We start from the raw sequence: 14830 nt of genomic DNA, 5'->3' as shown, positions 1-14830 counted from the left end.
CTTTAACCAACCGTATTCTATCAGGTAATATAGGAAACTGCCAAATAACAAAGTAACAGCCAACGATCGGCACGTCACAATACACACACGCGTGTCCAACAACAAAAGACATACGAAAAACACTCTTCTAAAGGACACAGACACGGGCAAATAAAATAACCCAGTGAGCAATTGTTGGCAAGTTCGTTACGAATTCGGACAGAATCTCTGCACAAGTTTCCGATTATGATTCCGAATTTTTTGCGAATTGCTAACGAAAGTTGTATGGGCGGTTTACACGATTTCTGAAAGTTTTGTCAGGGGAAATTCGTAATTATCATCAGAGTTGCGTAACGAAATCTTTAAGAATTCGTAAAAAAACTCTAAGGGAATTTTTGAAATTGCTCAGATATTTTCGATGTTTTGTTAGATTTTCGTGACAATTTCAAACAAAACTCTTAAGTAACATTCGAAATTGACCAGAGAATAAGAACATTTATTGATGTTTGATCCAAAATTCTAAACAGTTTCGGACATTCCATCGGATCGGAAAATTTCTCGTATTTTGTCAGAATTTCCCCCGAAAAGTTTACTGTGATCTAAAATAACATCCGAAGAAATACCGAAGCCTCTGTAAAATTTTTAAGGTTTGTTTAGAAAATAATTAGATACTCTCCATATATTTGAACATATAGACCGAATATTTTTCAAAGTTTTTACTTTTATCTAGAAAAAATCTTAGAAAATTCAGAGTGTTTTCGGATGTATGTTTAGAAAATAATCAGAAAATCTCAAAATTTTTTCTAAAATTAATTTTTTTTTTATTTTTTAATTTGTTTTATTTTTAACTGTTTGTTTAGAATAATATAACAAAAAACAAATTAAAAGACATTAAATATAATTTAATTAAATACAAATCAATTCATTAAATATTATTCATTTGTTTATTTTACACTTTAATTTTATTTCCACAATAAAACTTCCAACTTTATTGTCCGAATGCTTCTAATCGACTTTGCCTCGTGCGAACGTTGCACGTTGCAAATCAAAAACAAACAAAGCCGGTATACAAACCAAAAATAAGCTAATACGAAAATGTGCAGAGATTCTGAAAAAACTGTCGGCTGATGCTCGGAAATACGAAATAACAAATTCTTTACGATTATATGCATAATTTCGGTGCAAACCCAATCGGTATACAATAAATTGACCAAGTCCGAGAATGTGCTGAGATTCAGAAAAAACTCTAAGCTAATGCAAAATGTGCAGAAATGGTCGAAAGAAACCTGGCCGAAAATCGGATAAATTTCTAAGGGAAATTTGGGAAATCGCAAATTTTCTTATAAAATATCAGAAAACATCAGAAAAAACTTTGACTTCAGAGCGCTCGGCAAAAATTGCTCACTGGGAAGTCACAAATAAAAAAACCCACGCATAACAGAAAATTCAAGATACATTCATCTTTAAAAAAAAAAATCGTTAATGAAAATTTATTAAAATCATAACAAAACATGCTGGTTGTTTTGTAAAGATGCTATTGAAAATGTCTTAAAAGTGCATGTACATATTTTAAGGATCATGTATACCATTTGTCATTCCCCACTAACTATAAAAACTTGGTCTTAAACTTGCTCTAATAACGTGGCGAATTTCATACTGGCATGTCCTCAAAATATATCGTAATAAGCTTCAGTAAAAATTCGCTGCAAAATTAAATTTTTTCCATACAAAAATTTCTCTGGTATGTTACAAACTACCATTAAGGATGTAATTTTCCCTTCCACCAGTATTTTTAATCGAGAATTTGTGTTTTTTAAAAGAAGAATTTTTACGAAATTTCCATACCCACTTTAAAAATAAGAACTAATTGCAATTTCTTAAAAAATAGAAAAAGTTTTGCAGAATTTCACAATAGAAGAGACAATTTTCATAAAGCGCATAAAAATTTGTATACCAATTTTAGGTAATTTTTTACTACATTATACGATACCCTTTTTTCAGTACACAGACTATTAGTACGAAAATCTTTCGCCTTCGTGTGGTAAGGTTTTCCTGCTTTTGGAATGAAAATAACCTTTGTGTCCCTCCATCCCACAGGTATATACGACATGCTGATACAAGCAGAGTATATCTCACTTAACCAAAGAGTCACTCTATAGGACACAGCTTGTAATTCAACCTTTGATACGTCATCAGGGCCTCATGATTTAAAGAAGTCAAAACCTGTTATGGCCCAAATGATTTTCGACTCAGAGACAATATCCCCAACAACCTCTCCTAGTGCCACGTTGTCCGTTGGGGAGTGTTTCCACCAAAATGTATATCAACGAGTAGTTCTAGGATACATCTAGGCCTCAGATATTTCTTCCACGATGCTCAGAATTCCACCCAAAATTTGTGTTGAGCCCTTTTAAGCTTACGCCCTGTTAAAGGGCGAAAGCCACATGGTGGTCCCCAACCAATTCTGGGGACCAACATCGTAGTCGCTGTTTGCCCCTTGGTTTGGCACAAGCAAGCCACACGCCTGACCTTTGCGACTTTATCCTCCGCAGTTTCCAATTCCTTTTCTTGAGGTCATGAGAAGATAGTGGTGCGTAATGTGTGCCGAAATTTATGTTGTGGAAAGTGTTAACAAGTTTTGTTTGTCTGACTTTACTTATTATATATTTTTTTAAGTTATTTGTAGTGCTTATTCAATTCTAAGTTTTGTTGCTACAATCAAACCTGTTTCTTTTCCTAAATCCATTCTAAATTAAGCGGAAATGTAGTTAATGTTATAGTAATACACCTACAGAGAATAATTATATAATTGTTTTTTCTATTTGAATAGGTTACATGTATTCCGCCCTGAGTCCCATTATTTATTGGGCTCTCAATCATAATAGCCTGCGACAATCGCCCTGCGCCCCCCTCATACGATTGCGTTCTATGCAGAAATTCCTAAGGACTCGTTTTCGTTCGAATCCAGTGCCACCGGCACCCTCGTCCACAAATGAGGCGCAACTGGGAGCCTTCAATCCAAAATTAATTAAATTGACACCGAAACAATATCGCGCTCAGGCTTCATCACACTATTTATACTAAGTAGAATCGGCAAAACGGGAGTGCTGAAAATGAAAGCGATGCATATTATGCTCCTGGCTGTCCCCGTAGCTCTATTCTCTCCAATTCGTTCATTGTAAATCTCAACTGTGAAAATCTATGTCTGAACCAAACATCTCTTTTCACAACTATTTCGTCTTTTTCCTTTCATAAATGTTAAATGTGTCTTTGCTACTCAACACCACAGAGAGAAATGCCAATTTATGTATGTGTTTAAAGAAGGACTAACAGGGGACATTCCCAAAAAACTTCGCAGAAAATTTGGTTCAGTAAAAGTGTCTTGAAATGTACATAAACACAAAATGTTACTTAACTAACTAAGCTAATTATGAATTATGTAATTAAGTAGGAGCTACCTATGCATGTATTACTAAGTATTGGCAACCAAAGTGGCATACGAGCCATAATGTAGAAAATAAAATTATTAAAATAATTTAGTCTTTTTAAACCTAACATCTGTAAACACTTGGATTTTTTTCTGGCATTGACCAAAACCTGTAACTCATACATACATACATATATTGTAAATTGGAACACAAAAATGCAATCAAAATATCTAGTCCTTTCTATGAAGTAAAACTCAATAACTTAGTTTTTAAAAATTAAAAAATATACATGTATACATAGTACACTCATACATAGAACCTATATATTAGATTCATATTTAAATTGTTTCCAGACATGCATATTCAAAACTTATGCTCTTTAACAGCAACCATGGATATAAACAGATTTCAGGCGATATTCGAAATGAAAGTATAACGGATATAAAATCAGCCAGAGGTATACAAGCTTATGTTTCATGTGCCATTAACCCTTCGACATACAAACATTGCCAATGAGGTTCCAGGGAACCTCATAAGTTACAACCCCCATCTTGATATCGCCCTTCATTTGACCACCTTTCATCTCTCTAACATTTTGAGGGCTACCAATCGGCCGATTATTACGAAAGGCTAGATCTAAAGAAAATGTCGACCACGCAATTGTTGTTTTCGAAATAAAAACAAAAAAAAATATAATTAGATTGTCAACATTTGGCCCTTTTTTAAAATGTTTTCGTAAATTCCGTTAATTTTTAAAATTTATACCCGAAATTGGTTCGAAAGTGTTCATCAAACAAGTTAACACGCATTGAATTCATCCGGGCCGACCATGGATATACGTTTTATCCAAATTTCTTTGATTGAAAAATGGGTCTTTTATCAACCCAAAACGTTTATTGGCCGGATCGTCAATATGACGGCTACATACATATAGCCAATTTTTTTTTTTTGGGATATATTTGACACGGCTATCGAGGAGTCTTATACAACTCACTCTTCAAAAATTCTTCTAAACCTTGTAATAAATGCGTCTAGGTGTTAAAGACTATAAATCGGGAGATCGGTGTATGTGGCAGCTATATCCACATATGCTCTGACCTGGCCTTTATTTAGCATATATATCCAGTTACCTAATGCTCAAGACGATTTGCCAAGATCTATATCAAGATATTATCGATACAGCGTAATAAGGGAACTTACAACTATTTGAGTGTTGCTTATGTCATTTTCACATTTGAAAAAGCGAAATTTTAACTATTTTTGCTCATATCTCTCAAAATTTGCTGTACAACACTAAAACAGTTTGATAGAAGCCTTGACGATCTACGTCATGAAGTTGGTTGATATAGCTAAACAAAGTTGGAAAAGGAACCTAAGGATTTCTTCGTGTATAGAAGGGTGAAATTTAGCAATGAAACTCACTAACGGTATGTTACTTAAAGGTAGAGTTCCGATATATATTGCCGTGTTTTATTTTCAATCTATCAAGTTACTCTATCTTAACATCAAGTTAGAAACTGAAAAATTACCTCGAAAAGTATATATACTCGTAGTATGGGCCTTAAATTTGCAGATAATATTTACAATGTACATTATTTCTGCACGATGCGTTTTTATACCCTCCACCATAGGATGAAGGTATACTAATTTCGTCATTCCGTTTGTTACACCTCGAAATATTTGTCTAAGACCTCATAATATATATATATATGTGATCGTCGTATATATATTTTTGATCGTCATGACATTTTAAGTCGATCTACCCATGTCCGTCCGTCTGACGAAAGCATGTTAACTTCCGAAGGAGTAAAGCTAGACGCTTGAAATTTTACACAACTATATCTTATAAGTGTAGGTCGGTTGGGATTATAAATGGGCCAAATCGGTCCATGTTTTGATATAGCTGCCATATAAACCGATCTTAGGTCTTGACTTCTTGAGCTTCTAGAAGGAGCAATTCTCATCCGATTTGGCTGAAATTTGGAAATTTGAAAATTTGCAACAACTCTACTAAATATGGTTCAAATCCGTCCATAATCTGATATAGCTGCCATATGAACCGATCTAGGAGCTTGACTTCTTGAGCCACTAGGGAGCGCAATTTTCATCCGATTTGGCTGAAATTGTTTAGGAAGTTTTGTGTTATGACTTCCAAAAACTGTGCTAAGTATGGTTCAAATCGGTATATAACCTGATACAGCTGCCATATAAATTGATCCGATATATAAATTGATTCTAATCCGATTTTGCTGAATTTTTGTACAATGACCTTAACTATACGTGTCCCACATGGTCTTAATCGATCTATAGCCTGATTCAGCTCCCATATAAACCGATCTCCCGATTATGCTTCTTGAGCCCCTACGAGATTCAATTCTTATACTTATGGACTGTGGTCTTCAACATTCAATTCATTCCGAATCGGACTATAACTTGATATATCTCCAATAGCACAACAAATCTCCATGGTGGAGGGTATATAAGATACGGCCCGGCCGAACTTAGCACGCTCTTACTTGTTATACCCTCCACCATAGGATGGGGGTATACTAATTTTATCACCTTAGAAATATTCGTCAAAGATCCCAAAAAGTATGTATATTCTTGATCGTCATTACATTTAAAGTCGATTTTATCCGACTTGGCTGAAATTTTGCGTGAAATTTTACACAATGACTTCTACTATGATCTCCGACATTCAGTTCAATTTTGGTTTGAAACAAACCATAATTTGATATAGCTTCAATAGCAAAGCAAATTATTTTCTTTGATCCTTTGTTTGCCTAAAAAGAGATATCGGGAAAAGAACTCGACAAATGCGATTCATGGTGGAGGGTATATAAGATTCGGCCAGGCCAAACTTTGCACGCTTTTACTTGTTTAGTATTATTGTCTCTGTTGTTGTTGTAGCAGTGTGTTGTACACTGAGGCGGCAGCCCTTGCCGATGGAGGACTCCATCGGGTCAATCCGATGGATCCAGTTTGGATCCATCCGGCCAGGTGGGGTTTGGGGCCGGTTCCATCAACAATAGTGGTACAGTACTTTGTGTCAAAATGCAGTTCCGGCAATTTATAATCCTGCCTGGAACATCGGGCGTTGTATCCAGGATTACACAGTGTCCGTAGCCGCCGCATGACCAAAGAGAACGCTCCCTTAGCCTAACAGCAGTGGTCGCAGCAATTTTTCTAGCCACATTTTCAAAGGCATGCTGTTAGGTTAGATTAGGTTGAAAAGAGGGTGCGGATATGAATCCGCCCATGTTACTATGGACATTAACCTCTACCAGTAATCGACTTGTTCTGCGCTGTGAAAAATATATGTAAATAAACAATGACATAGGAAATGCTCGAACGTCTCATCATCTTCCCCATATGTCCCACACGTGCATTCATTTGGCGCACCGATTTTGCACAGGTGAGCTCGTGTTAGGACCTCGAAAGCTATACGTCCTTTCAGCAATAGCCTGGTCTTCACACAATTTGAATTTCCCCATAGGATTTTGGTCGTCCTACCGACCGTTTTGCTGTTTCATAGTGTTACATATGCATTTGTAGCGGACTGCATCGAATCAAAAGGCTTCGGGTTAACCAAGTTTATTGACGGCAGTCCTCTGGCCTTTACTGCCAATTCATCTGCATTTTCATTCCCCCTTACTAAGCTATGGCCCGGCACCAAAATGATGCGGATTTTGCAATCCTCAGACAAGGCGTTAATCTCCTTCTTACATTCCGTCCTGGTTATTATTGCACTAATGGCGTTAACACCATACAACCTCACTCATTTCGTAGCCGCCCGGATCTCCGCCTGCAGGACCGTATTATGGTCAGGCTGTCTAAAACAGGTCTCAGTCCCTGGGTTCTCAATGTAGATCCCCAGGCCCACTCTGTCTTCTAGCTTTGATCCATCTGTGTAGCATGATCTTCCAGACGGCAAAAACAGGGTTCTGTCAATCCTAGACTGTACAGCTGTCAGCAGTGCCTCGCACTCGACAACAAGTATCGTCCCAGGTATCTGATCGGAAGCCTTTTCCATTGCTTCCAGGTTTCCTATCGTCGCTCCGATTATACCGCGATGGTATGAGCTGCTCCTATCCTCAATCCATTCTCCCATCGCCTTAGGTCTCTTAGCCGAAGTAGCTGCCTCACATTTAATCTGTATGTCTATGGTTCGGATATCTAGAATAGTCTCCAGTGCCTTAGTGGACGTGGTTCTCATCGCTCCGCCTACGCCAAGACAACCTGAATCTGATGTATTAACCTTACGTTGCACTTTTTCTACATCGCAGTCCACAGTCCAACTGTAAGTAAATATTGGTTTAATCACGCTCCTGTAGAGCCAGTGGACTACCCTAGGATTCAGCGTCGATTTCGAGCCTACGGCCCGTCTACATAGTGCCAACATCTGGGAGCCTTCTCGGTACGCTCCTGTATGTGACACTTCCAATTCAGTGTCCTGTCCAAGATCACACCTATGTATTTGACCTTGTCAAATATCGAAATAGTTCTATTGACGTGATGCGTCATATTGGCCCACCTTCGCCTTCTTCGTGAACAGGCATATTTCAGTCTTCTCTGGGTTAACATTGAGACCCCTTTCGGCCCTTCTGCATGGCTGGTTCGGATCCTTAGCTCTTAAAAGTATTATAACATCGTCTACGTAGCAGACGGGTTCAAATCCCTACTCAATCAGCATCCATAATAGGTTTTTTATGGTGGTCACCCATATGAGTGGCGATTAAATTCCCCCTTCTGGTGTGCCTTGTGACACTTTCTCCTTATATTTATGCCATGGGTTTATCCAGTCTCTAAGGAACGGGTCCACCCGATACTGGTCAAAGGATTGAATCAGTGTGTCGGTCCGCACATTGTTAAAAGCCCCCTCGATGTCAATGCATACGGCCAGTGTGTACGTTTTGGCATCGAATGATTCTTCCATTTTATGCAAAACCTCGTGTAGGATAGTCTCCACCTACCTTCCCTTGACATAGGTATGCTGTTTGTATACTAACCCTATATCATGGTTTCCACAATACGTTCCATGGTTTTGAGTAGAAAGGACGAAAGGCTTTTAACGTTTCAGTTTGGACATGGGATTTAGAGAAAAACCTTTTTATCTTGGCGGCGTAATTAACGTGCATTTACGAGGCACGTTTTGCCGCTCTGGTAATTTTATTGTATTCCTTAAGCCGTGCGTAATACACATCCCAATAAACTTCTGCTTTATACGGCGTACTCTGTTAGAAAGTCTGCGGACCTCTTTCCCTGGATCAATCTCTCCGGTCATCCAGGGCTTTTCTTGAGCTTAAACTTGAATCGGACTGCACTCATTGATATGTGAGGAGTTTGTCCCTGTTCCTTAGTGGAATGTACATGGGCAAAATTTGCAACCAGATCCTCCACTTGGGAGCGATGATCTGGTGGAATTCTACCGGATGCACTGCCGATATTGATAACTGCATAAGTCAGCTCATCTCCGTTGTACTTCCTTACCACTCTGGCATAAGAGGGCGGTCCTTACCATTATCAGCAACCATCTTCCCCTACCGTGATAGCTGTGGCCTCCTTTTGGAAGTCACAGTCCTCCATGAAGACTCAGAGGACGTGCGTCCTTTCTTTGTTCCTTTTCCGACATTGTTTCCCTCCGCAGGACACTATCTGGAGTCTCCATTGCGGGAGGGCTGGCTTCTTGCCCTTTCCAAAATCTTTGATTATAAGTTCAATTTCCTCTCCAGCAAAACACTCAGGTATTTTTCGCTTTTAGTAAATGGATCTCCTCCCAAGGAGACAGGTGTCACTGAGGGTAACTTGTATCTCCTGCTGAACAGAACAACTTCCCTATTAGACGGATTTACGCCTGAGCCAGTTTCGCCGTCATACGTAGGGCTTCCGGACGTATATCTCTAAGAATGCCGGGCAACTTTCCCTTAATGGCAACAGCCAAGTTATCTTATACGTGAAAATCATACGCGACCTCTATTAAACCCTTTTCTTCCAGTGTAGAGGAGACAGTACACATCATAACCCATCTTTGTAGATCTACAGATCCCAAGCCTGCCGTAATGCATCTTTTAGTTAGTAAGCTGTTAAAAATTTTTCTTACGTTAGTATTCATGCCTAGAAACTCTAGCTCCCCATGTCTAACGTTGGTTTTACAATATTGAAAGAACATTCAATGTCAGTAAATGCTACCATTGTGTATTCCTTGGCAGTGAGAGAGCCTTCAATGCAGGCGACTAGGTCGTGAAGGGCTTTTTCAGTGGACTTGCGCTTACTATATGCATGCTGTTGCTGAGATAGGCGATCTGCTGGGATTTTTGCCCCACGATATGTTTTTCTCAATCTCACTAGAGCCTTCATTCCTTCAAAACTTATAATTCCTTCAAAACTAATGTGAATCACGTACATAGTACCGGTCTAAAACCATTCAAATTTTGTCAAACGACATGTATTTGTCATATGTGCTTGCACTTTCTTTATCTATATGATTTTCCTTACACCTGTCAGATTAGAATAGAGCGCGTTTCATATGTAAAAGACAATGTGTACAAATTTCAGACATGTCATGTCACATGGTAAATACATGTCATTTGACAGCAACTTTTGGTAAACTTCGTTCTAAGAAACCTAGACATAATAATAGAGGGTGGTTTTGGAAAAGCAGCTATTATTACCGAAAGCAAGAATGCATGTCTTTTGTAAAAAAAATCACACATCTGACAACTACCTGGCAAACGACATCATCCATAAAATCAGTAAGGAAAGGCAAAAGTCGGGCGATCCCGACTATATAATACCTACACCCACCCTATAAGTGCAAATTGGGAGCTATATCTAATTCTGAACCAATTTTGATGCAACTCGACGGACGTTTCCAGATGAGTTATAAAACAAAACGTATCAAATTTCGAACAACCATATTCAAAATAAATATGCCACTAGCCGAACGACTCGATCTTCTGCGCTGATTAAAAAATCGCTGACACAAAATGTCAAGGTGTCTCCCACCACTTGATGTTTCCATCGGGCGTTTGGTCGCGCCGGTTTGCGTGTACCACCGTGTTTGCCTTCAGAAGACTTCTTTGCTGGAGCTTCTTCATCCATTCTGACAACATGACCTAGCCAACACAGCCGTTGTATTTGGATACGTGTAACTATGCTATCGTCGTCGTATAGCTCGTGGTTCATACGGCGCCTATATTCTCCATTAACGCAAACTTTTCCATATAGTTTACGAAAAATCTTTCTCTCAAACACTCCATGCACCCATGCCTCAGAACCATTTAACAACATCGGTAGTATAGGGTGATCTTCGCCGGTCGAAAGGTGACCTTGTTTCTAAACAGCTTACATAATCCAAAGTAGCATCTGTTTGCCATTATTATTCATCGCTTTATTTCAAAACTGGTGTCATTCGCTTCGGTTACGGCGGTGGCGAGGTAGATAAAGTTGCTGACTATCTCAAAGTTGTGGTTCCCAACTTTCTCCATTTTATTTATCTGATCGGTTGTACAAGGCGTTTTGGGAGTTGAAACCAACCATTTCGTGTTAAGGAATTTTTAATTGTTCCCCGAGCGGAATTTGTCAGCAATGAAATGTTTTTGTGTCCATACCAAAACACGTTTCTTTAACTGCACCTAATGTTTTTCTCATTTCATATATTTTTCACAAATAAATAAAGAAAAACGAACCATTGAAGCCAAAAAAAACCCAACAAAAATGATGCCGGCGATAGTTTCAAGTGTTGCCACTATAATAGTTTTTTGCCATTTTCCTCACTATAAGCAGAGTATTACTTTTCCGCCTATTTTTAGCAAAGGTTTCGCCGACGCTTTTTTTATGTGGAGTTTGACAGCATTCCGCTTGAAAAGCTGAACAGAATACTCGCCTTTATCTCCACTTATGGCCAGAGCCATTTTCACTCACTCTCTTCCGATTCTTTTAAAGATTGCTGTTGCTACTTCCGATGACCGACCTATGATATCGATGTCGTCGGCATAGGCGAGTAGCATGTGTTCTTCTGTGCCACATCTACTCACATCTGCATCTCGTATATTCTTCTCCGGCAGGCAAGTGCCATCCAGCAGAAACTTATTAATTTCGCAGGGATACCAATACCTTTGCTTGAAATACTAATTTCTCTGTAGTTGGCATATTCCGTCTTGTCGCCATTCTTGAGTACGCGACATAGTATGCTGAGGTTCCTATCATCGGGTATGCGTTCTTCTGACAGATTGCGCAGGCAAGCTGATGCATACGCCTTATCAGCCTGTCGCCTCCGGTAATATCAAGAGCCATAAGAAAATCGGTTAACAAGTGACCACATAATTGCAATATAAGTCCAAATCGGATGAATATATATATGAAAGCAGCATCTAAATCTGGACCGATTTCGACCACAATGGTTGGTTTAGAAGAAAGCGTTGGGCAAAATTTTGGAAAGATTGGTGTATAAATGTTCTTGCTATGACTCTAGATGTGAAAATCGGGTGAAATATATATATATAGGAGTTATATCTACATCTGAACCAATTTGTATGCAATTTACCAGTAATGTCGAGAGTCGTTCCTGCTAAATTTTGAGTGAATCGGTTAACACATTACCACATTATTGCAATTTAAGTCCAAATCGGACGATCATATCTATGGGAGCTATATCCAAATCGATACGATCAATTTTGACCAGAAAATGAGAGACTGGCTCTTAAAGTATGACCTGTAGTCGACTTGAAGCCGCCTAAATCTATTTAAGGAATGTCATGCTGATAATGCTGAAATGAGCCTAATATTTATTTATAATAATTTGAAATCTCAATGTATTCGACTATCCCTTGAACTTTAACTATTGTGATTCTTAAGGAAAAAAACGCATTTAAAATGCATATTTACTTATTAGCAAACCTATCTAGAAACCTACTTATATAGATTTACACGTACACACACTTACAGATGCTAATACATATTTAGCAAATTATTTGTAATAGAAAGAAAATGAAATCAAACAACGTTTTTATGTAAATTTCTCGTGTATGTTGTAGTAAGTGTGTATTAAATCAATGGTCTGTTTATACATATGTACATACATATGTTAAGAAACATTAGCGAGTCCTTTCACAAAATTTAAGACTAGTATTACAAACATAAATACTTACACATATGTATAAGTCTACGAAATTCTTGAAACAGAAAAGCAAATAAAAACGACATTTTACCCCCTGAGTTAACAGAAATAAAAGAAGATAAATTATCACAAAGTTTGCAAACAAAAGTGCAAATGAATGCAAACATTTTACTTGAATAGCCTTATTCTATACTGAAACTGAGCATGTATGCGTGAACTTAAAATTCGCACACATACCAATTCATACATTCATACTTTCATACCCATCTATACATATACATTGTAAATTAGCTGAAAAACAAAAACAACGCCTTAAACTAAATACTCAAAAACCAAAATTATTTGAATACTCGTATCTTAACAAAGCGGAAATGAAATTAAAAAAAAAAAAAAACAATATTTCAAATGGAAATTAACAACCATTTAAAATTTGGATAGCAGGTCTATACCTTAACGAAACCGAAAATGAAAATTTTTTTTATTTTATCTCGAAACTTTTGCAATAAAACAAACAAACTAAACTAACAGACAAAAAAAAAATCAAGCTTTTTAATAAACAACCAATGAAAATAAATTAAATAGGTAACACATCTAAGACATCAGGTTCCTTTTTTCAAATGTAAAACAAGCAATAATTACGCTTTAACAATATTTAAAGAAGAACAATTAAAACAAAATTTTCCACTACTACCACTAACAAAAATGGCATTTGGTGGTAATTGAAAAAACAAAAACATGCAAAATAACTAAATTATTTCATAACTAATCATTAATGCTGTTTTATTGAACGCATTTTAATAATAGCATATATACATACATATATATTAGAATGATGTTTTATTTACTGGAATACATACATACATACGTGCGTAAAAAAATGTTTAACGAAACTAAGCAGAGAATATAAATGTAAATACCATATAAGAACATGTGTGTCCTCTTAAACTAAAAAAAAAGTGTATCCAAGAAGAAGTAAAAAAACAATTAAAAGCTTATTCTTTTTTCAAACAAATAATGACCCACAAGTTGGGCGTTTCATTGCTGAAGTCTAATATATCTAAAAGTTTGCACTTCAATTTGAAAAATCCATAAAATTGAATATAAAAAGGATATTTTAGAAGAATCTTTTATCGACGCTCCATCGTGCCAATATGTGCTCATTGCTGTGGCAGTCTCATTACATTTGTTGCATTCATGTGTCAATGCGATAGAAAAACATAGAAAGCAGTGTTTCAACATTTATCGCAGAACGCTATTTTAAACTTGCATCATTTTCTTATTTTCTTACAGTGGTATAATCTCCCCGATTAATTTTGTCCTTTCATGCAACCATTTCCCAAAAAGTAATTGTCGGTAATATAGTAGTAATATAGTCGGCGTTGACAAATTTTTTCAACGGCTTGTGACTCTGTAATTGCTTTCTTTCTTCTGTCAGTTATCAGCTGTTTTAGAAACAGCTGCTTTAGAAAAAAAGTGCGCGAAGTTTTGTTCACATTTGTTTGTTTGGCGTCAGTTTTAATGTATTGAAAGAAATTAATTTAACAAACCGAATCAACACTTGTGATATGCACCTTAAACGCAATGAATTCGACCTGTTTTTAAAACGAATCATAACTGGAGATGAAAAATGGAGAAGCGACCAGAATTGGTCAATCGTAAATGTGTCATATTCCACCAGGATAACGCTAGACCGCACACATCATTGGTCACTCGCCAAAAACTGAGTGAGCTTGGCTGGGAACTTTTGATGCATCCACCATATAGCCCTGACCTTGCACCATCAGACTACCATTTATTTCGTTCTTTGCAGAACTCCTTAAATGGTAAAACTTTCGGCAATGATGAGGCTATAAAATCGCACTTGGTTCAGTTTTTTGCAGATAAAGGCCAGAAGTTCTATGAGCGTGGAATACTAAATTTGCCAGGAAGATGGCAAAAGGTTATCGAACAAAATGACAATTATATATTTGAATAAAGTTCATTCTAAGCTTTATTAAAAATGCATTTACTTTCTTTTAAAAAATCCGCAATTACTTTTACAACTTATCTTCTTCAAATGTGCTTTATATTTGTATGTTTTCATCATTATTACACTGTTTTATTGCTTATGTATGTAATATTGGATCAAGAAGAAGTTCTTTTTAAGATTTTAGAAAAGAATCACCGCTGTGTTATCAAGCCTTTATCATTTAGATTTACTGCAAAATTAAAATATATATAAAAATTTTACTCAGCTGTTCGCATGACCTCACCTTATAAGTGCATCCTGCATATAACTAAAAAATTAGGTTATAACTTAATTTTT

General features: G+C 37.0%; 1 protein-coding gene across 5 annotated transcripts in view; it reads left to right on the top strand.

The window, feature by feature from the left end:
- The window catches only part of LOC106089377 (uncharacterized), a 126335-nt gene extending 122731 nt beyond the window's left edge, over nucleotides 1-3604 (top strand). For all 5 annotated transcript variants that reach the window (XM_059365128.1, XM_059365127.1, XM_059365125.1 and 2 more), the window contains one exon: nucleotides 2810-3604. In XM_059365128.1, coding sequence (XP_059221111.1) covers nucleotides 2810-3063 — 254 coding nt within the window. In that variant the 3' untranslated portion in view covers nucleotides 3064-3604. The remainder of the gene's footprint in view (nucleotides 1-2809) is intronic.
- Nucleotides 3605-14830: the final 11226 nt, after the last annotated feature.

This window comes from Stomoxys calcitrans, chromosome 3 (assembly GCF_963082655.1).
Source record: "Stomoxys calcitrans chromosome 3, idStoCalc2.1, whole genome shotgun sequence".
NCBI lineage: Eukaryota > Metazoa > Arthropoda > Insecta > Diptera > Muscidae > Stomoxys > Stomoxys calcitrans.
Note: the sequence above shows the minus strand (reverse complement) of the source record. Positions and strands in the feature narration are given on the sequence as shown.